Below are 23,616 nucleotides of genomic sequence, written 5' to 3' on the forward strand. Positions count from 1 at the left end.
AATAGTTGCCTAGCAACCATCAAGTTGCTGGCTTGCAGAGCCAAAGCGGCTGAGATGACTGAGCCACAGATGTCAGCTGTATTGGCAGGTGAGTCGAGGGAGCTTCATCAGATAGTTCCTGCAGGAGAAAGGAAGGACTTTTTGGATCAAGATTCTCCCTGCCCCCCTGCTCCTTTGCAAGGAGAACTGGCACTGCCCCCCAGCCCAGCCCTGAGAATTCAGGCTTTTATTGGGAAGCCCTGTGATTCAGCACCTGCCATCCCATCCGGTAGATTATATTGCCTCTCCAGAGAAGAGTAGGGGGGAAGTGTCACCACCCCTCTGAATATGCAGCCGTTGTTAAGTCAACTGATGGTTACCGACCAATACTCAGCTAGCAAAAGAGTACAAATTAGCCATTGCTTTAAAATATAGTTTTATTCTTTTGCTGTCTATGAAAATCACTTGTCTAATATTCATTTTTTTACAGGAGGGAGGGAGGGAGGAATGAAAAATTTTGTGGTGATCCAGACATCTCTTTCTCTCCCTCCCTCCCTGGCCATCCATCCACCTGTTCACACGTAAGACAGGCCCCTGCAGGACCACGATAAGCCTCACTTCTCTACCTTCCTCTGTGGATGGACCAAACTCCTCAAGATCATTCAGATGGTCTTGTCCAGCTTTTACATTTGTTCCAATTCACCTTTAGTGCAAACCCTCTAAGGAGCAGCTGCTGTTGAAACCACGTTTTAAGACTTGCTACTGTATAGGGCTAATCATTGCACAGGCCACCATTTCCCAACTCAGCAACTTTAAGGTGTGTGACTTCAACTCTTAGTAGCTGGGAAAATTGGTGTAAAGCAGGGTGTCAAACTCAAGGCCTGGAGCCAGATCTGGCCCACAGGGTACTGGCCCGTGAGGCTGCCCTGGAAACAGTGAAGGACCAGCCCGCGGTGCTTCTGCCAGCAAAAACAGGCTCCCAAGTTCTGTTTTTGGCTGTCACGGCCTCCTGCATCCCTCTGCCAGTGAAAATGAATCACGGGACTGGCAGAGGGTTGCAGGAGGCCATGGCAGCCAAAAACGGAGCTTGGGAGCCCGTTTTTGCTGGCAGAACATTCAGGCCACCACAGGCGCCCCCGACAGGATTGATGTCAAACTAGCCGTGCCCACCCCGGCCCCTCTGAGGTCAAACACAAACCTGATGTGGCCCTCAATGAAATTGAATTTGATACCGCTGGTGTCAAACGCACTGCGTCACGTTGTGTCATATGACATATCACGATATTTTTCCCCTTCGTGAGCTGGGGTGGGCGTGGCCTGTGTGTAATGCATCCAAACCATGGTGTGTCATCACGGCTGCTCCAGCAGATTTAATTGGAGAAAGCACTGGACAGCTTCCAGCTTTGAGCTTCAGTTTAGTCAATTTCCTGGAGTCAGACCAGAGGTGAGTTGCTCCTGGTTCAGCCTGGTTCAGGCAAACCGGTAGTGGTGGTGGTGGGAGGCTCCGCCCACCTGCCCAGACGCTTCTGCGTATGCCTTTCCTTCCCCTAAATATCACTAATACATTAAATGTTTGAGAAATTTGAAAAGCAATTTATTATAAATCTGTCCTGCCCCACTGGCTTTGTCTTGTCTCTCTGGGATTATCCTGCCTTCCGGTTGGACAGTGCAATTGACTAGAATCACAATCATGTTTCTGTAATGTAATCCTCTTCTTTCTTTTGTGAGTTCACAAAGGTTTGCAACAAAATCAATTATTTAACTATTGCAAACATGCAGCTCATTTTCAATCCCATTCCAGTGCTAAAGATTACATTCCAGAAATAGTTGCAGGAAATCTTAGTGGAACAGTAATACAAATAAATTAAAATGTTTTTTTAAACGTTCTTTAAAAAAAAATAGCAGCCTACCAGAAGTCTTTCTAGGAGCAAGTGCCTTTTACCAGCAAAGAAGTGAGCTGCCCCTCCTTGGAAAGATTTCCAGAACCAAGCCCCCAAATATGAGGAAAAAAAGCTATTTTAAAAATGAATTTGGGGGCCGTACATAATGAAGTCAACAGCAGGACTCAGTGAGGGTGAGAAGGCGAGACTCTGGCAGGCATGATTAATGATCATGAATAGACTATTTTAGGAAAAAACATTCTCTTTAAGAAAAGATATTCTCACATACCCTAGGATGTTTATGTTATTTTATTTTTTCACAGATTCATTAAGTTACATTTTTAATTTCCATACAATGCCATTTCCTGAGAAGATAATCAAATAAAAATGTCTTCTGCAACCCCTTTATTTGCATGACTGCTTAAAGATTGTGAAACAGTTTATTATTATAAAATTAGTGTGTCAAAGCATGGGACAAACTGGGATTACAGCCAAATTAAACAGAAAATGAGTCGCAGCAGAAGGTTTCCAGCGCATGGCAGTGAGAATTAGTTCTAGGATGGAGAATTGTCTTCTGCTTTGTCAGTTCCGTTGTTGTTTCCATTGTTAGTGCAGTTGCAGCCCAGCTACAGCACAGGAACATATTTAACTCAGGTTTTATAAACAAAGCTTGTCTGGCAGAGAGGCCCCAAAGAGCTCAGAAAAAAATGAAATCTAGTCCTGAACCCTGAACAGGAGGGAGGGAGGAATGCAAGGATGTAGGCAGTTTATTTTTACACTCTGAAAAAAAATGACATTTTGAATCATTACCTATAAAAGCACTCTAGGCCTGTTTTCATGGCAGAGTATTATTTTGCAATTAAGATAAAAGCATTATTTATAAAAGTTCTAAAATGTTATATGGAAGTACCTTTAAAGTTGCAGGTCAATCCCTTTTATAAAAGCATTGTATTGATTGGTGAGGGGAGGAGGGGAAATCGCTCCCTGAATTTTTAACTTCCTACTTTATAGGCCGGGGATGGAAATGATGGCATTATAAGCAAGCATGTTCTGGAGATGTTAGCTCAGAATTCAGATGATTTCTTATGTTTTGCTCACTTACTCAAGAAATACGGGGACCTTTTTAAAAGCACAATGACTATATATGTATTCTTTTTTGTTCTATTTTTTTTTAAAAAAGAAGGAGGAAGATATACATTAAAATTAAATATGTATATTGAAAAGGAATTATAAATACCATCAACATAAAATGGAGCTCGCTCAGAAGCTGAAATACACCAAGCAAATGAGATTAAGAGTGTGAAGTAGAGGAGATAGGTAAGGGAAGAAGAGGGGGATAGGAGAGAGGGTAATGGGGGGAAGAGGAGGAGAGAGAGGAGGAGTGGAAAGGGGAGAGAGGAGAAGGAGAGAGGAAGGGGAAGTAGAGAAGGGAAGGGTGGCAGAGGGAAGAAAGGAGGTAGGGAGGAAGAGAGAGGGAGAAGAAAGTGACAAATATGGTGTATGGAGAGCAGAAGAGCCAATAATTGTTTTGGGGAGTTGATGATAAGATGAATTGATGTAAACATTTAATAATATAGTACGATGTTGGCTATGTAATAGTATATATGTTATGTAGTATATATGTTATGAAAATGAAAAAATAAAAAACTTTATATATAAATAAATACTGGGACCTTCAGAAGAATGGAGGGGCTGAAAAGGTATAACCTGCCCTTTTTGGATATGCTTACCTTACTCACAAAATGTTTACAATCTACTCAAGAAGACTAGGTGCCTAATTAACAGTACAGCAAACAGTGCAATAAACAAGCCATAGGAAATCACATTCTTAAAACAAATTTGGAACGGAGGACAAGTGAGACATTTTCCCTAAGATAGAAATAGGACAGGTCAGGAATGGACTAGGAGGCGATCGTATCTTTAGACATTTGCAGTTGGACGAAGTGTGGGCAGAAGGTATCTAGTATGTGTAGGGTTAGGAGGAACTCAAGAAGTGTGGCCTTCTTGTTGCCATCCTACCCTTTTATATACCTTCCTGCCAATTGGCTTCCTCTTTCCTAATGCCTGAGCTGGCGCTGAGTTGCTCTCCCTGGGATGGGTCTGAGCTCTGGGTTACCCACAGGTTCTGCTCATAAGAAGCAACCCATCGTTCATGTTCCTGATCTGTGTGAACAGGTTGCGGCATAGGGATCGTCTAAACTAAGAGAACCCCCCTTTACTACGGTAATTAGATTTGCCGGCATTACAAACCTCTCATTGTAAATGAGAGAGATGACCTTTAGGTTCTCTTCATTAAGAAGGAAGTACATGGATATGGAAATAATACTGGTGGAAATATAGGTAGAATACTTAGCTGGGGCAATTGGTTCAAAGAAGAAAAGGAAAGCTGGCAGAGAAAACAAATGATGCAACTGCAGGGTAGAAACAGGGCAGGCAAACATGCCATGCGTAGCCTTTTTAAAGAGCTTCTTGTTTCCTTTTAAGCAAGTCATATTTCAGGGGTGCTGATGATGCCACAGGAAGAAGCGACTTGCGACGTGTCACAAAAACTGCACTTTTAAAGCAGAAGGGGGGTGATGTCGTCCTCCACCTTCCTCTAGTGTTAAGAGCCATTTCTGGGGTGCAAAGGGCAGTCAAGACTGGCCAACTTCAAAATAGTGTAAGCAAAAGCAACTTTACTGAGGTGGAAATGGAAAATGCTTTTGGGGTGCTCTCCTCCTTCAAATGTGCCTTTACTGCTTCCTTTAATGTCAGGTTATTTGCATTTCAGGGATGGGTCAGATTTAATTTTTACCTTTTAGTATAGTTGTTTTGAAGAATTAATTTGATAATTAAATGTATGTTTCCAGACTGTTGAAATACATTTTAAAATGAACATGGGGAGTAGGGGGAAGGTAGAAAAACTACATGCTGCCAGGGGTTAATTTGGTCTTTGTGCATGCTACTCAACTGCTTTTTTCAGAAACAAAAACTATATTTCTTGCCCATATTAGGGAATTTTAAGATCTCAATTCTCTCTTGAACCACCCAATCTTGTGTCTGCGGCCATCCAGAACTGCTTTGGTTTAAGAATGGACTTTCTGCAGGAAGTAAATGCAGCAACTTCTCTTGAAAAGTTTTAACGGTGGCCTGTAAATGTAATAATAGACACCCTTTGTGTATTTAAAAAAATGTGCATAAAAAGAAGCCAGGGTGAAATGATACATAAGGGACCGTTTATGCTGCATAAGCTGCATCCTTAAAATTAGCCCGTCGCTCTTTCCTTCCTGCATGAGTCATTAAGCACTTCTACTTTGGGGTGCTGGGGAACACACACACACCCCACTCCCCCGTGCAACCAGGTTCACCATGTCTGTCCTTTTTTCCCCTTTGAATCCATTGTCTTGTGAAAAGATCCAATCAGCTCATTGTGCTTGAAAATTTCCCATTTCCATAGAGGGGACGGTGACCTGCCTCAGAAGGGGCCTTGGCAGGAACCTGGTGAGGTTGATCCTGGTGACCAGCAGAACCCACCTGATAGCACTTAGATTTATATTCCGCTTAATAGTGCTTTTACAACCCTCTCTAAGCGGTTTACAGAATCAGCCCTTGCCCCCAACAATCTGGGTCTTCATTTTACCCACCTCGGAAGGATGGAAGGCTGAGTCCACCTTGAGAACTTTTGCTTTCCAGAATGGGAAGCCTCACTGGGGAATCTACCTGCAGGAGAGGATGGCAGAGCTTCTCCTCCACCGTTAAGTGCAGGTGAGGAGTTCTCCTTCTCAAGTAACCAATCCACAAATCCAGCATGAAACCTGAGTTCAGCAGAGACTTGCTACCTTTCTGGGCACAAGGAGGCATTTATCTCTTACAGTGGAAGGTGTGCAACTGTTTCCCCAGATTTCAGAATGCAGCGGCTGAGGAAAGCTTCATTGGGGGAATATCTGGGAATAGATATGCTTGGGATAAGGAAGCGAGCTGCCCTGGGGAAGGGCTTAAGCCACGAGAGTTCCTTTCCTAAGAATGAATGGGACGGGAACATTTTCCGTGCAGTTCCTCTCCCTGGCTTGGCCCGAGTGGGCCGCTAGAGGGCGACCGAGAGGTGTGCTTCGAAGAACAAATCTGGCTGCTTTAATAACATTGTGAGGTGTTTCAAACACGGCAAAGATTGATTTGATTTGCCTGCCGCTGGACGTTTCTAATGTACACGTGATGCGCAGCTCTTTGCCGACAGAGAACGGCCGTCCAACTGCAGGAGGAAAATAGCAAACAGTGGTGAGAGGAAAGCTGCATTTGCCCATATAAGGGATTCCCCCCCCCTTGGCTTCCTTCTGGGTTAGATAATGATCCACTGACAATCGGTCATCAGGCAACAACGCCGGGGCTATGGGAGATCGCGGGCGCTGCGGCGTCCTCTCTGCCAACATGCACAAGCGGCGCGATGGTTATTACAGTAGACCGAGAAGAAGAAATAATGGGGAAATAAGCAAACCCTGTAATGGGAGGTTGGCTTAATCTCTCCGGCTCCGTACAAATCAGTATTGATCCTCTCTTCCCCCCTCCCCCCTCCCCAGGAATATTACATAACTCTCTCGCCCTCTCTGAAATATGGCTGGTGTAGAAGGAGCCATTTTATGGCTGAGAGAAATTTTTCATGCTGACTTAGGGGGGTGGCAGCATCCTGAAAGCTTTTCTGCCTTTTTCTGGTTTCACAGGCATTTTTTTCCTTTCTCTGGTGAGGTTCCTCATGAAGGATGCTGCTGATGGGGGGGGGAGATGGGGGGCAGCTACCCCTCCCCAGAAATGAGCCTCCCCACTTCCAAGGGAGGCGCCTTGTTCCCCCAATGCAGCCCACAAGACAGGGGGCATCTCTGGGCTGTTCTTTCCTCTGTGGTTGATGTGGACTATTCAGCCACCTAAGGACCTCTGGGCTGCCTGCCACTTCGGCCCACCACGCTCCCTTTGGCCTTGGCCTTTCCATAGGGCAGTGATGGGGAACCTTTTTTTGCCTTGGGTGCCAAGAGCACGTGCACACGCGATCGTGCACACGTGCATGCCCACCCCCATAATTTAATGCCCCCCACAGTGCCCCCTGCGCATGCACACGTGATCTCCCCCCCACTATTGCGCACATGTACACACAGCTTTCCTGGAGCCGGGGGGGGGGCAAAAACAGCCTCCCCCGCCCCACTGGAGGCTTTCGTTTCCTCCAGGTTGCCCGTTGGCCCGTTTTTCTCCATCCGGAGGCTTCAGGAGGGCAAAAAACAGCTGAAAATCAAGACTGAAAATCAGCTGGCTAGCGCACACAGGAGCTGACAGGCAATGCCTCGCGTGCCCTCAGAAATGGTTCCACATGCCACCTGTGACACGTGTGGCATAGGTTTGCCATTATGGCCATAGGGCCTTTCCTGAGGAGGGAGCATTTGCTTTGCCCTCTGGGGAATTTTTGCAGAGTTTGGAATAACCTCTCTGGATTCTCGGCCGGCTGGATGCATCAGGCCAGCTCTTCCCTAGGGATTCTGATTTGGGTATCTGAAGGCCAAGGTTACTTTTCCAGAGCAATGAATAAATACAGGTCATATATTCCAATTACAATTCCAGGGAAGCCCAACAACTCCCTTTCCTCCAGGACCCTCATATATCTTGGTCTCTGAACTTTTATCGCCTAATGCTGAAGTTTTATCTACAGCAGTGGTTCCCAAACTTGGCAACTTTAAGGCTGGTGGACTTCAACTCCCAGAATTCTCCAGCCAGCTCTGCTGGCTGGAGAATTCTGGGAATTGAAGTCCACAAGTCTTAAAGTTGCCAAGTTTGGGAACCACTGATCTACAGGGATATTGATGTGAGTGATGCGATTCATCACCTCAGTTTTTCCACAAAGGGTAGCTACATGGAAAATACGTTGTGGTGGTCTGCCTTTTCACAAGAGAGTTTGGGCACATAGTAGAGAGTGGGCTTTGAGCAGGCTGCTTTCATGGCCCATTTCTTTGTATGCATGCGTGTACAAGAGGGTCATCGCGATGGGTGGATGCTTTTTAAAAAATCCAGAAACAGACACATTCAGTAAATTTCATAGTAAATTCTCCTACGGACAAGAAAAAAAGACTTTACAAAGAGCACTGGAATCCTATTTTGACAACTCACCATTGATCTATAAGAGAGGTCTTCAAACCTGGCAACTTTAAGACTTGTGGACTTCAACTCCCAGAATTCTCCAGCCAGAATTCTGGGAGTTGAAGTCCACAAGTCTTAAAGTTGCCAAGTTTGGGGACCCCTGGTCTATAATGATCGAATGAGGGAATGTGCTGGTATTAGTAGAGACAGACTCTAAAACAAGGGAGCTTGTATGGCCCCATCAGGACGCATATATTGGTTCATTTATGTGCAATTATGTGCAGCATTAAGGGGCTGTGATGGAAATGCTGTGACCTCAGCAAAAACAGACGCACTTCCTTCTTGCTATAGTTGCTTCAGTCTGACTGGTAAAAGAAGAGGAAAACTAGAGAGAATAGGAATAGGTCATGGTCTTTACAAGGCGAAGCGAGGGGAAGGGCATACCTATATTCATTGATCCTAAAGAAGAAGAATGGTGAAATTATTTACTATGTTTACATGGATACATGCATGAGAGCATGGGGAAGGTTTTGGACTAGCAGTGGGAGAAGCAGGTTGCAGTCCTCTTAGGACAGAAGCTGGCTGGGTGACTTTCAGCAGTTCCTCCCTCCACATCCTAGAAATAAAACAAAAACAAACCTACTATCCACATCAGACCACCATGTTAGATTCTGACCCCTCCCCTTCAGGAAAGAGGCCATCTTTCTCCAGTGGATTGATTTGGTGTGATTATTATGATGGTGGTGGCAGTGACTACAGAATTAAAAATGGAAAGCTGAAAAACAGGATTACTGACTTTCAGATTTTGGGATCCCTTGTTATCCAGCTCCTGTCTCAGAGTATTCACTCTGTCAAACCCAAAGTTAAGTGGGGTCCCTCACAAGTCCCTGCAGGTGCCACATCTGGCAATCTTTTTCTTTCTCTGATCAGATACTATTACCTCTTAAAAGCTTTTTTCAGTTTGCTTTTCTTTGGTCGGCTCTGGAGATAATCTGGCTGGCCTAATGTAAGTGATTAAAAGCAAAGAAAACAACATTGATGGATGTTAGCACAATGTCCGCAATGTTCATTCATTTATTCATTCATTCATTCATTCTTGGATAAAGAGTTTAAGAAAATACAAAGTATTCTTCATCCTGAACGCTTCCACTACAAATATCTTTAGCAAGAAGTGGGCCACTGTCAAATATTTTTGTGTAAGAGTTTCACTATGAATACTATAAATAGATGGAACTATAAATATTTTCTTATCAATGATTTATTTTTCTAGCCAAAGGAAGTGTTAGTCATTTAGGAGCAATAAGTAAACATATGCAGCCGTTTAGGGAATGGAAAGACTGCTTTAATGTCAGCCTGTCTTTTGCTAGTCAGTGAAATTTTACAGTCCTTGATGATTCATTGAGACACTTTTAATTATATATCTGATATGGTGCAATTTAAAATCTCATTATGTCATACCCAGAGTATGAAATTTCTAGAGAATTCCTCCAAATTCTTCAAAAAAAATTGTGCGTTACTGCCATGATAGACAGTATACCGGTCTCCTCTTTAGGGAAGTGGCCTTTTTTTTTGCTGCTTAATCTGGGGGTTGTTTGCTGAAATTTAAAGGTGAGAGGTAAGATGGGGCTGTTGTGTGTTTTTCCTCCAGACTAGACAGGCTCCATTCTTTCCCCAAAATTCCTCTCCGGGAACCATCCCTGCTTCATTCCGGCCTCCTTGAAAGGGGCATCCTTCTGCATCTGGACCAGAAGGGAATCCGGATCTGACCATCTTCAGGTGGTTTTGCTCAACAGGAATCCGTCCCCTTTTTTAGAGCTAGCTGGCCATTTTAGTGCAATGAATCGTGAGTGCCCTTGGAGCGGAGGCCCTCTTTCCCTTTGGAGGGAAATAGTACCAATGCTGTCCTGCCCTCCTCCTCTTCTTCCTCCTTTCCTCTTTGGAGGATCTTGGTGTGCTCAGGCTAGGAGGTCAGTGCAGCAGGCCCATCATAATGCAATCATGGATTACATTTGCAAAAGAGAGACTGTGAGCTGGAGGCGGGGTGCACATTCCTGCCTCTGCTGCCCAGTCCCTCATTGGGCTTCCTGCGAGTAAGGGAGCAGCCGGCTGGGCAATGGGGAGTCCCAGGCGCAGCTCCAAGGAAAGGAGACAGACAGGCAACAGAGACTTCCTGGGGGGGTTGTGCAGTGCTCAGCCACTTGCTGCAGCATCCAGCAGTCAAAGATAAACCAGGCAGATGTTTGCCGTCTGGGATGGTAACTACTCCTTCTCCTGCCTCTCTTGCGTGCCAGCCCCGTCTGCTCGGAGGACACCTCAGACTTCTGGCCAGTGGTAGTTCTGAAGCAGGAGCTCGGTGGAGGTGTTTGGAGGAAAGAGATGGGGAAGACGCCGGGGTGGCTGTCTTTCCACAGCCCCAGGAAACTCTTGTTTCAGAGCACCAGGATCAAATTAGCACAGCTTTGCTTCAGAGAACTAATTAAAATGTAGAATGTCCTAAAACCTCTTGTGTGACAAATGTAAGATTAGAAACAATTAAAAGCCACTCAAGAGGTTTGTGGTGTTTAGATTTCTGACATCGTTGTAATCATCCCTAGAAGTAGTGAAAACAATGGTTACTCTCAAAGAAAGAGAGACTCAAGTTTATCAATCACCAATTAATGATTGTTTCTCATGTTGAAGGTTGTGGGGATTTCAAGGTTGGATTTGTGGGGCTTATTTTTCAAGGCAGACAAAACAACTTCCTTCCCCCACTGTTTTTTTTTCCTCCTCATATATGTGGGTTTTGAAAACATGATCTCAAAATAGTTTGATCTTCCGTAAATCTGGAGTTTCTGGCTCTGTAAATAAAGGCCCTGCATTAAACACTAATTTGGCAAAGGATGGTTTCATTTGAAGGGTTGAGAATAGAGGAGCCCCTCAAAGACTGTGGTCCTCTCCCTGCTTCACTGCCAGCAGACAGGACCCCCTCAAGGACACAGCCGGAAAAGGAAGTTACAGGTCACCACTGAATGGCCAGTTTATAGCAATAGCAGTTAGACTTATATACCCCTTCATAGGGCTTTCAGCTCTCTCTAAGCGATTTACAGAGTCAGCATATTGCCCCCAACAATCCGGGTCCTCAGTTTGTGAACAGAAGGATGAGGGATGACATGGCAGCAGTCTTCCAGTATTTGAAGGACTGCTACAAAGAGGAGGGGATCAGATTATTCTCCAAAGCCCCTGAAGACAGGACAAGAAACAATGGATGGAAACCAACCAAGGAGAGAAGCAACCTGGAATTAAGGAGAAACTTCCTAACAGGGAGGACAATTAACCAGTGGAATAGCTTGCCTCCAGAAGTTGTGGGTGCTCCATCATTTGAGGTTTTTAAGAAGAGACTGGGCAGTCACTTGTCTGAAATGGTATAGGGTCTCCTGCTCCTTGTGCAGGGGGTTGGACTAGAAGACCTCCAAAGTCCCTTCCAACTCTGTTGTTCTGTTAAGTGTGTGCCACAAGGAGTGGCCATGTATTGCTTAGCTGTCTGCTGCTTCCTCCTAGCCCTGCAAAAGGCACTTTGTGTCTTTCTTTAGCTCTTTCAAATGTAAACAGCCCTAGATGAGCCAGGAGCAAATGTAATATAGGTCATTCGCTAACAACTCCATCCAAACACCATTGTGCCAAAATAACAGCAATGCAGACAGGCTTCGTTTGATGGCTGTGATGCTGTGAAGGCACTCCAAGTCATGGGCGGGAGGGAGGGGGCGGGTGGGGGGGGTGGGGATGGCCACAGGCACATGTGACCGAGAAACAGCCCAACTTTGGAGAGTTCTTGTGGGGAAGATCTGTCACTTCTCGCAACTCGTGGAGCACATTAACTTTATTACTCCCGTGTAAAGAATCGGCTGAACTTTTTTGCCTGTTTGTTTTCAGCTCCCAACCTCAAAGGACGACCACGGAAGAAAAAGTCCAGCAACTCACAAAGAAGAGATTCGTTCAGTGGCAATAAAGATTCTCAGAATAATTGCGAAGGCAAAACTGTGGCCAAGGTAAGGAGCTCCGGCACCTTCCCCAAATTTCCTTTCCAGATGGGTTTTGCTCCTCCTCTTCCTCCTCCTCTTCCTCCTCCTCCTCCTCCTCCTCCTCCTCCTCCTCCTCCTCCTCCTCCTCCTCCTCCTCCTCCTCCTCTTCTTCTTCTTCTTCTTCTTCTTCTTCTTCTTCTTCTTCTTCTTCAGGGCAGCGTTTCAGGGGGAGGACAGGGGTATGGAAAGGGAGCTGGAGTTCCTCCCCAAAGGGCACCCCGGTAGAGTCAACCCTATAATGCAGGTTCCGGGAAGCAGCTCCCCTCTTCTTTTGGTAACTTTCGCAGCCTCCTCTTGGAGGGGCTCCTGCAGCCAATGGCAGCCAGTGTCTTTTCCTGAACTCAGAGCTAAGCAGGTCCGACTGGTGAGTAGAGGGGGCAAGGTCTCTAGGAGATCCCATCGTGGAAGTTAGACTGGGAGGGGGAGAAATGGACCAGAGGAAGATGGTGGGCAGGCTCATCCCCACCATTGCAAGGAAACTACATGGACCTGCCCAGGATTTAAAGTTATTTTGAAGGATGGTTGGAATTTGGGGAGGGGGGAGTAATTGTGAACAAAGGATGAGTCTGGTTCACTCCTTGGGCTAGTTGCAAAAGCAGTCATGGAGGCTAAAAATGAGACTGTGAGCTCATCTCAAAAGCATACGTGGCCGGAGAGGCACCACTCCTAGTTCAGTGGTGTCCCCTTCAGAAGGTCTTCCCTGTTCCAGCTGCAGAGGCTGCAGCATCCTCAGCTCACGTGCTTGAGTGTTTCCCACGCAAACTGCTTCTATGAGAGACCCACCACTCCCTCTCAGGAGACCTTTGCTTATGCACAACCATCGTAACCAGAAGCTTTCATTGGTAGGGTAAACTTAATTCCCTGGACCCTGTCCATTTTGAGAAGTTCCTAGCTGGAGTTTTAAGAAATGGCAACACCCCTGGAAGATTCTTCCTAAATTCCTCAATAGGCTGGAATCTTTAATGCTATAAATCAGTTGTAAAGGTCTTCCGAAGATGAGAGGCTGGTGCTTTTTCATCTCCCGGCCATTGAAAAATGGGAAATGGGGAATTCTCCGCAATAGGAAGTAGGAAGCTTGGTTAAATTGCTTCTTGCAGTTCCAAAAACAGCTCTCCCTCCTCTTTTTGTGAGCCAAATGATGGGCCAAGCCCTGGACTTACAGGTGGTGGCCTTGGAGAGAAAAATTCCCACTTGATTTTTTTTTTAGCTGAATTGAGGCTCCAAAAAGAGCCGAGGTGGCGCAGTGGTTAGGGTGCAGTACTGCAGGCCACTTTAGCTGACTGTGATCTGCAGTTCAGCGGTTCAAATTTCACCGGCTCAAGGTCGACTCAGCCTTCCATCCTTTCGAGGTGGGTGAAATGAGGACCCGGACTGTGGGGGCAAGTTGCTGACTAAATTTGCTAAAAAAATTTGTAAACCGCTTAGAGAGGGCTGAAAGCCCTATGAAGCGGTATATAAGTCTAATAAATAAATAAATAAATAAATAAATAAATAAATAAATAAATAGTCAGATGACAGTACAGGTTGTCCTCAACTTACAACAATTCACTTAGTGACCATTTGAAGTTGCAACGGCACTGAAAAAAGTGACTTATGACCATTTTCAGACTTGTGACCATTGCAGCATCCCCATTTCCCATGGTGACATGATTCGAATGCTTGACAACTGACTCACACTTATGACGGTTGCAGTGTCCCGGGATCACACGATCCCCTTTTGCGACCTTCTGTCAATGGGGAAACCAGATTCATTTAACAACCATGCTACTGATTTAACAATTGCAGTGATTCACTTAACGACTGAGGCAAGAAAAGTCATTAAATGGGGAAAAACTCACTGAACACATTTCTCACTTAGCAACATACATTTTGGGTTCAACTGTAATCGTAAGTTGAGGACTACCTGTATTATATTTTCTGGGTCATTTAAATTATTATTTTTGTCTGCATCATATTTCATGTATGCTAACAATAATATTCACTTTAACATCAAAGACTTACTAATTTTGAATTCACAGTTTAGTTATGTGGCCTGTTACGTACATAAGAGTTATTAGTCTGTAAATAAGATGGACAGGTATCCTGACAATTCGGACACACTGGTGGAAAATGTGATGGTTGAGGTCTGAACTCCATGAAAAGTGTGGGGCCTCCTCCAGTTGTTCAGAAGATGCTTTTCCTTCCTTTCCTTTCCTGCCTAAATCGTGGTCTGCCTTCCCCACTTCACTAATCACCCATTGGCTGTCAACAGTGAATGGCCCTGTAGGGTTATATGGATATTAATAGCATGTTAGTAGATGATTGGAAACAATTGTGGAACTGTAATTGTTTAATGTGGTGTTTTGTCTGCTTTTGCACATCCTTTCTCCTCTTTTGAGCTTGTCTGCAAAGGCTCTATGCAAGACTGGCGATTGTTGGGAAATAAGATTGTCAGCTGAAGAGTTGTTCTCTCACTCCATCTCAGGTGGCTTCAGATATTTTCCTGGAAGCCAATGGATAACCTTTGCTTGGAAGTTTATTTTGGAGGGCTTAGGGCAAAACATGAAGATATACTTTAGTTACCTTCCCAACCCTGTCAATAAGATAGTGGGCTAGTTCGAACAAAATAAATAAATAATTTGCACAATCCATTGGCCTGCCCAACATACAAAGTCTTCTGTTTGCAACAGCTTTGAAGGAATGATATGTTCCCCATTCTAGATCAGTAATAAATTGTCATAAATTGGGCCTGCAACTAGAGGAAAAAAATTATCTGAGCTCTTTTCAGTCCAATACCAAGTCTACCTGGATTCCACTTGTCGGTGCCTTTGGTGAGACCAGTTGGGAGGTGAGACCCCTCAGTGTTGCTTGGTCTTATCACTGACCTTGAACATCCCCTACTGTGCTATCCCTCTGGACTGTCTCCCAGGGTTGGGACTGATTTTGCATTTGTTCTCTTTCTAAAGGATCAGTTATGGCCATTGAGTTGAGTTCCAGATCTGCATGAGCCCCCATTCTGAGGTCACCCATCAACATAGATCAGGCATCATCAGTACTATGATGATGCTTAGCTTTGGACCTCAACCCAAAGCTATCAAAAGTGACAGCTATAGTTAGGAGGACCTTGTATAATGTGCTAGTGACGAACCTTCCTGGGTCAGGAGATTTTACTCACAGTCACTCATCCCTTGGTCATCCCTCACTTGGACAACTGCAGTGTCTTCTTCATGAGTCTGCCCTTGCCACCGCTTGAAAGCCACAGGAGGTCCAGAATATGATAGCTCTGTTTCCTGTGTACCTTCTCTGCTTTGATAACTGGGTTGATGGCTGATTAGCTTGTGGATGTAATGCATGGTGGTTGCCTTTAAAATTCTGTTTGGCTTTATATCTGTCTGTTCGGGAAAGATAAGCAGTGGCTCACCCCATATTTCTTCTCTCTGGGAAAGGCCCCATCAGGGACCAAGAACTCCGCTTGGCAGATGCTACCAGAGACCCGTTCTCTGCAACTGGCCACAACCCTCCTAGGGTTTAGGAAAACCAGGGAAACGTGGCTGCTTCGATAGGCCTCAGTAATGGCTACATGATGAGGTTGTCATCTCTTACCGTCGCTGTAAATTATGTTGATCATTATTGTTTAATCTGAGTTATAGACACCAGCCACATAATCCGCTTACAGTTGGCAACAATTAAAGCAGCAAGTAAGTCCAATAAATAAACAGTGTAACTGATACGTTTCTGTATTGCTAACATGCTCCCACTCTTCTGAGAATTTGTTTTGCTCACGCAACCCAACAAAACAACTCTTGATGCCTGAGAGACCCACTCTCAGTTGCATGTGAGGCTCTAATACAAAACACACAAGCAGTACGATGACAATAATATGATTGAAAATTATTTAAAAAGAGGAAAGGAAGGCTAAAATTATTTCATAAGGAAAATGACTCCCCAGAATTTCATCAAGGAGTTTGAAACTCTTCTTTTTCATCTGTCAATTTTTTTTTAATTAAGATGTTAATTAATAGCATATATCAATCATTCAGAAAGGACGGGTATCAGTTTGTTGTTCCCATATGCAATTTGGCAATACCCCCCTCCCTTTGCATTAAGAATTTCCCCCCCCACCCCTCTCTCAATGCCTTGCTAAATTCAAAACAGGACCCTCCATGGATTGTTCTACTTTGTCCCGGCCTTTGATTACGAGGAATGGTCAATTCATATTGGCTCTTAATTTTCTTTCTCAGCACAGGGATGATAAGATTTTACATTCAAGAGATGCAGTTGATGTCCACAGATAGTTTCACACTCAGTGAAATTGAGAACCAAAGTTTCCCTTGAAGTAATAAAAGCCCCAAGAGACTCCAAGAGTTTTAAAGACTTTTGCAGTACAGGCACATCCATTTTTCCCTTCAGCAGGAATGCTGGAAATTTCCTCTTAAAAGACCCCTAAACAAATCCATTTCCCAACGGCAGCTTTTAAACTCTACTTTGAACCCACAATAAAATAGATGATCTCTCATCAAATTGTAACAGAACTAATTCATGCCTCACCGCAAGACATTTATACCAGATACTTTATTTATGGAAACACCACTTTGGTCATGAACATATGAAGAAAATGTTCCTGCTACGTTATGCAGTCTTCAGCGGTCTCTTTTGTATAAGAGTCTGTGCGTTTTTCTTATATTAAATCCAAATCAGGTACCTCTTCCCTGTCTTTTCTGACAAGGGCCTTTTAATACCAATAATCACCTAAAATTGTCATTTATTTAATAAGATTGTACTACATAATAAAGGCTTGACATGCATTAGTTTGATGTAATGGAAGGTTTTTCATATAAAAGAATTCATGGTATCCTGCCATTTGCTCTTCTTTCTTTCTTTCTTTCTTTCTTTCTTTCTTTCTTTCTTTCTTTCTTTCTTTCTTTCTTTTTCTTTTTCTTTTATTTTCTGAGCACCCAAATCAGTTGATATGTTTATCAACGGATAAGACATAGTCTTACAAATATTCCTGGGATGTTCACAACTATAGTTGAGAAGTTTGTCTGACACCAAACTAGTTTTTTTAAAAAAATTCTCATATTTCCATAAATACTTTGCAAATATAAATAAACTCAGGGCTCTTATACCTCAGTCACACGGGGTGGGGGGGGGGGTGGAATCTTTACTTTCCAGCATTGTTGTCTTTAAAAAGTGGAAGAGACCCTCAAGGCTGGTAATAGCCGTGTGGTAATTCTCCTGTTCTCCACTTGGTCATCATGAAGGATCTGGCCCAATACCAAATGGCCCCATTTATTAGTACCTTTTAGATCCTATGTCCTCAGGATGCTGGAAAGATGTCATTCTTGATCACCCTCTGAGTTTTTTGTTTCTCAAGGCTGGTGGGCTTATTGCCAACCTCACCTTAATTTTTATGCTCCAGGAATATGAATCTTGGATGTCCATTATTTAAGGACATCCTTAAATATTGTTGTCTCCCACCACCATTCAAAGAAGTGTCCCAGGAGAGTGATGGGCCTCAAAGCTGCCCATGAACAAACCTGAAACTGCTTAGCGGTGCCTTTGCATGTTCTCATGGAGTTCTTGCCAGGGACTCCGACAGTGAGCCATTCATAAAAGGCACATTCTTCTACTCTAGCTTTGGGGAAAGAAGCAGGTCATTGTGGCCCCTTTAAAGCAGGGCAGGGCCCTTGAACCTCCAGGGGCTCCAGGGGACAGGCAACACAACAGGAAAGGTCCTATCAGGTGTTTTTAATATCAAAGGCCTCAAACTGGATGGAGGCAGCACCAGGAGATTAAGACACTTCATAGAAACAACAGTGCCTGTGTCAGGGTTCCAAAGAGCATCCAAAAGTAAATCAGAGACCAAGGCAAAGTATTGCTCAAAGTTCCCATTTATTAAGAGAGCCACGTTGGCACAGCTGGGAAAACCTAAATCTGAAAGCTTCCAGTTTTCCCCACCTAGTTGAAAGTTCAAGATCTTTCTCCCACACCCACAAGTCCATCACATGATCCAATCTCCCACTGCCATGGTGGCAATTCCACCCATCCAGTTCCGGTCAGGTGCAGAGGTACAAAGGATGACCTTGGCTTTCTAGAAAGAATTTTGTTTTGGCTATACAATAGGTAACTCCCCTCTCCCATTTTCCCACAATAGAAAAAGACATAGCAGAATAATAGAAAGTGTGACCAGGCCAGAGATCCAAAAGAAAGCTTTAGGCCTGACAGCCGGTGCGTTCCCTGTAGCCACTTCTGGCTGGGCAGGTCCAGGACATTTCCCACCTGACAAGCGCTAAAGATCTCAGAAGGCCAGGACCAACAGAAAGCATCTCCTGCAGAATCTCCTCCCCAGGTGCCCTGCCTTCTCTTGCCCATTGAAATTCTTCACTGGGTGAAGAGCTTCCTTTCTGCCTTCCCAAAGGATGGGAACGGGAACCGCTCCTTCAGCTGAAAGGGACCAGGTCAGTGGTGAGATTCAAATAATTTAACAACCGGTTCTCTGCCCTAATGATTACTTCCAACAACCCCTTCACCAAACTGCTCAGAAAGTTAACAACCGTTTCTCCTGAAGTGGTGCGAACTGGCTGAATCCCACCACTGGACTAGGAGGACAAAAACCTTTGAGAGGCAAGGTGTGTGTGCATTGCAGGGACCAATCCCACAAATGAAGGCAGCTCCTCAGCAAAAACGTTCAGAAATCCATGTCTTGGTCATATTAAAATGGGGTAAAAGAGTGGATTGTCTACCCCACAGCACAGCCACCTGGCTTGGTGTGGCCTGCCTTTGCCCCTCATACTTTGTGTATGTGGGAGCAGGTGGAAGGAGGGGCAGAGCAAGCTCCGAGGAACATTTCAGTGTGAAGAAGACACAATGCAATTCAGCCTTTTGAGAAAGAGACGCTGTGAAAGGTCATAGGGGAACAAAAGCTGAATCAAGCAGTTTTCAAGATTCAATCTGCCATCTCTTCTTTTCTTCCAGGTAAAATGTGAGTCTAGATCGCCTTTGTCCAAAACCAAAAATAATAACAGCAACTGTAAAAAGGGCTCCAGTGAAGATAAATCCAAGATTTCTGTTGGTGAGGAATGCAGAGCAGATGAACAGGCCTTCCTTGTGGCACTTTATAAATATATGAAAGAAAGAAAAACGCCCATTGAACGAATACCCTACCTTGGTTTTAAGCAGAGTAAGTAGAATTTTCACTGCATTTTTTTAATGTGACATTTAATGTGCTTAACTTGGGAAGAAGGGACAATTTTAAAGGACCCTAATTTTAATTATTTTAATTTTGCATTCTATTTTATTATCCAAGTCATGTCGACATCCCGAGAGATATTTAGGCATACCAAAGGTCTGTGGGGTTTTTGGTTTTTCCCAATTGCTTTGAGAAGCCTGCCCACATTTGGGGAATGCCATATAAAAGCAAATCACTGGCCTTCTGTAGGCAGTCTTGTGCCTTAGAGGTCTAGATTACATTAAACGGGCATCGTGGGACTCGTAAGAATTCAGTTATTGGCCCTGGGTTGATTCCTCGATTGATTTCTTTTTCATCCCCTATTCCATAAGGGCCTCCAGATCAACTAGTCCTACAAATTTAGTCTGCAATCCTGTCACACTCTCTTAGGTGTCCCTTTTTCCTAGCAAGACTTATTCTGCAATTTAGCTGGATGAGACGGCATCCTTATGTTTTTGACATGCATAGCCAAACCAGAAATAGCTGTAAGATGCTTCTGTTATTTTCCTCTTTAAAAAACAGTGCAAGTGAAAAAAAATATTTTAAATCAGTTGGTACCCATAGTAGTTGCTTGAATTAAAATAACATTTACTTGCATCCTACCCAGTTTTTACTTTGGGAGGCGGGAGGTGTACAAATCTAATTAAGGCATTTCAATAAGACCAGGAAATTTGTAAAGTAAACTCCAGATATGAAAATCGCATTTAATGTACATCATGCAAAGAGGTGTATTAACGGAGGACTTACCACTATTTAAAAACAATCATTAAATTTGGTGTAAGTATCCCATACAATGGATGGAATGATGTCATAAAGGATGTGTTTTAAATCATCAATAAGTTTTATAAATTATTTTAAAGGGAGAGGTTCTTATTTGGAAATACTAGGTATCTGAACTTCTTTTTCCTGTTATGTTGATGCAGAATGTCAGACTGGTATGTTTTACATAACAATTTACATACCTAATAGCAATTGACACTGATTGGAACGTGCCTCCAGCAGCCATTAGAAGCTTACATAACTCTAAAATGATTACAATGTTTCCTTGAAAAACTAGCTGCTTGAAATAGAAGCAGAATGAATGTAGTATGAACAGCTTTGTTGCATTATGCATTGGATTCCTATTAAATTAAGGCCTGAGTAAAGCTTCAGATAGCCCAGGAAAAATGCAAGATTTAGCAATGCTTTTTTATTCAAAAGGTTTTGAGGTGTGTGTGTGTGTGTGTGTGTGTGTGTGTGTGTGTGTGTGTGTGTGTCAGAGAGAGAGAAGAGAAAATTGCAATGTTTTCTCCCCCAGATATAACAGAATAATATAGTTGGAAGGGACCTTGGAGGTCTTCTAGTCCAACCCCTGTTGAAGCAGGAGACCCTATACCATTCCAGACAAGTGGCTGTCCAGTCATTTCTTAAAAGCCTCCAGTGATGGAGCTTTCACGATTTCTGAAGGCAAGCCATTCCACTGGTTAATGGTCTTCAGTGTTAGTTTCTCCTTAATTCCAGGTTTCTTCTCTCATTGATTAGTTCCCATCCATTGTTTCTTGTCATCCCTTCAGGTGCTTTGGAGAATAGGTTGACCCCCTCTTCTTTGTGGCAGCCCCCGAGATGTTGGAACACTGCTATCATATCAGATATATCCTTAATAAATTTTAGGAAACAGGAACATAGCTTAGAAAGCTTTGCTTTGCTTAGAAATGGACCATTGCTGCTCAGAGTCGTGCAGAGTCGCTTTTCAACGAGACTGAAGCCAGGTTTCCAAGGCCCCAGCCAGCAGATATTGGCCTCTTCAGTTCCACAAAATGGCAACCCTATTCTGGCTGAACCTGATGGGAAGTGTAGTCCAGGAGACTGGCCAGGGGCATTTCAGGGAGGAGGGAGAAACTACCGAAGGGGAGCCACATTATCCTCTGATGACTAGGATGGTTCTTGACTGCCGTTTTCCAATCTGGACATGGGAAAACAACCTGCGGAGTCAGGAGGACCTGCTGAGAGAGTGAAACTACTCTGCTGGTAGATAACTGGAACCAGTGGTGGGTTCCAGCAGAGACTACTGCTGGTTCACTCAGGGTGCACCGTGCACGCATGTGTAGTACATGTGTAGTGTTCTGCGCATACACAGAAGAAAAAAAAAGATAATGGCACCTATGGTTACTGCCAGTTCCAGTTTACTGGAAGTGGCAGCAACCCAGGCCTGCCATGCCCCCAAACTGGTTCTCTACTACTGGTAGTAGCTTCTACCGGTTCGGCCGAACAGGTCCAAACCTCCACCGACTGGAGCGTTACATGCTACCAGATTCAATAACGTGTCCTGCTGACCGGGGAATACCCATTTTTAGGTAACATTCATTGGCAGCCAGGGGGAAAAGCTCTTCCGTGGAATAGTATATAATTCACTTGACAGAGAGAAAAGGCAACCTATGTTCATCCCATTGTTTAAAGCATGAGTGAACAGGGGTTTTGCAAACAGGAAGCTTTTTAAAAAAATATTTGTAACTTAAATAAAGTATATTAAAGTATATACTTTGATAAAGCACATCAAACATGCATGATGCCTTTAAAATAGGGCCTACAAGGAATTATGCAGTAATCACATGAAAAAAATCCTTCTTTCTGCCCCTGATTCAGATCTCTGATTACTTGCAAATGGAAAGGGAATCTAGATAATAGAATAACAAAGCTGGAAGGGACCTTGGAGGTCTTCTAGTCCAACCTCCTGCTCAAGCAGGAAACTCCTGACCATTTCAGGCAGATGGCTGTCCAATCTGTTCTTAAAACTCTCCAATGTTGGAATACCCACAACCTCTGGAGGCGTTCCACTGATTAATTAGATTAACAGATCCTGCAGAGAGACTGAATTTGCATGTTTTCTTAGACATTTAAAAGATGATCAGTTTTGGCATTTCCACAATGGCCCAAATTGTGGATCATGGTGAATTCTAAAACAATAATAACAATTGGCATTTAGATGCTGAAGGGCACCTAATTCAGTGTAACCCCAAAGTCAACGCTGCCTAATGATGCTCAGTCTGATTGCTTTAATTTAGTACCTGCAGTAGAAGTCAGTTGGTGCCCAGCCCTGTTCAGATAAAGGCAGGAGAAAAGAGAAGAGAGAAAAGCATCTGTGGTGGAGATTTAAGGATGCCCTTTCTGATCTTCTTGCAGGGCACTGAGGCGGCTGTGAAGTCTCCATCCTTGTCACCTTGGCTGGAAGTTCTTTTTTATAGAACCTCTGCAGCTTCTAGATCATAGGTCTCCAAACTTGGCAACTTCAAGACTTGTGGATTTCAACTCCCAAAATTCTCCAGCCAATTCTGGGAGTTGAGGTCCACAAGTCTTAAAATTGCCAAGTTTGGTGAACCCTGTTCTAGGGGTTCATGTGGATTGCTTCAGCTTTTAGAAATTATTTTCATGGCTTCAATATCTAAAAGGGGGACATTGAAAAGTGTTCATTTTGCTCACGAAATATTCCAAATTCAAACAAAACAATGTATTTGAAGAAAGTGCCGTCAACTATTGTCCCAGCTATTCCCCCAACCACCCACCCCCATACACACAAACATCCCTCTTGGGCTTTTGAAGTTGGCTGTGTTGAGGCTCCTCTTGACTAAAGGAGGCCAAGCAAGACATACTTTGGGCTTTTTTGAAAGGTTGGGTGCTTGAATGGGCTGGCTCAGTCCTTTTGCCCGAGAGAGGCTGGCTTTCGTGAAAGTTTGTCAAGTGTTCTTGTTAAGTGAAGATCAGTGGCCTTTCCCATGTTCCTTGAAGGAAGAGTTGTTTGTCCCATTGCTATGAGGCTCTTCAGATTCAGCAAAGAGTAGAGGGAGGAGAAGTGGCCAGGATCACCATGCTCAAGGGATGGGGTAGAGCATCAGGACTCCCTCCAATATTTCCCCAAGGGGTCTCCTAGCAATGCTCCTGCCAAGGGCCAGACACAAGAAAACAGACCCACCAAAAATAGAGAAATAGTGGGAAGCGGGAAAAAAAAATCCTGGAGAGGGTTTTCCAAAAAATTTATCGAAAAGTGAGAGAAAACATCCAAAAGAAAAGAACCAATACATATAAAAAAAAGAAAAAAAAGGTGGGGGGGAGATACTAGGAACAAGGGATCAGTAAAATAAAATGAAATATGTTAATCATGGTAATGGTGTGCAGCTAATTAAGATGTGATTGAATTATATTAATATTATTAACTGTGGAAATTATTAAGTAAAATGTTGATTATATACAATACTGAACTTGAAGATATATGTGGCATAGAAAATAGATGGAAATGAAATGATAAATTTGCTTTATTTCTAAACAGATAAAAATGACATCCTTTGTGTATATAAAAAAAATTAAAGTTGGAAAATTTGGGAAGAAAATAATACGGCTAAAATGGGAAATGGAAATCTAATGTAAA

General features: G+C 43.7%; 1 protein-coding gene across 2 annotated transcripts in view; it reads left to right on the forward strand.

Annotated features, from left to right (window-relative positions):
- ARID5B (AT-rich interaction domain 5B) overlaps nucleotides 1–23,616 on the forward strand; it is a 133,444-nt gene that overhangs the window by 82,967 nt on the left and 26,861 nt on the right. For both annotated transcript variants that reach the window (XM_032231782.1, XM_032231783.1), the window contains 2 exons: nucleotides 11,862–11,977; nucleotides 18,965–19,169. In XM_032231782.1, coding sequence (XP_032087673.1) covers nucleotides 11,862–11,977; nucleotides 18,965–19,169 — 321 coding nt within the window. The remainder of the gene's footprint in view (nucleotides 1–11,861; nucleotides 11,978–18,964; nucleotides 19,170–23,616) is intronic.

The sequence above is a fragment of the Thamnophis elegans genome, chromosome 15 (assembly GCF_009769535.1).
Source record: "Thamnophis elegans isolate rThaEle1 chromosome 15, rThaEle1.pri, whole genome shotgun sequence".
NCBI lineage: Eukaryota > Metazoa > Chordata > Lepidosauria > Squamata > Colubridae > Thamnophis > Thamnophis elegans.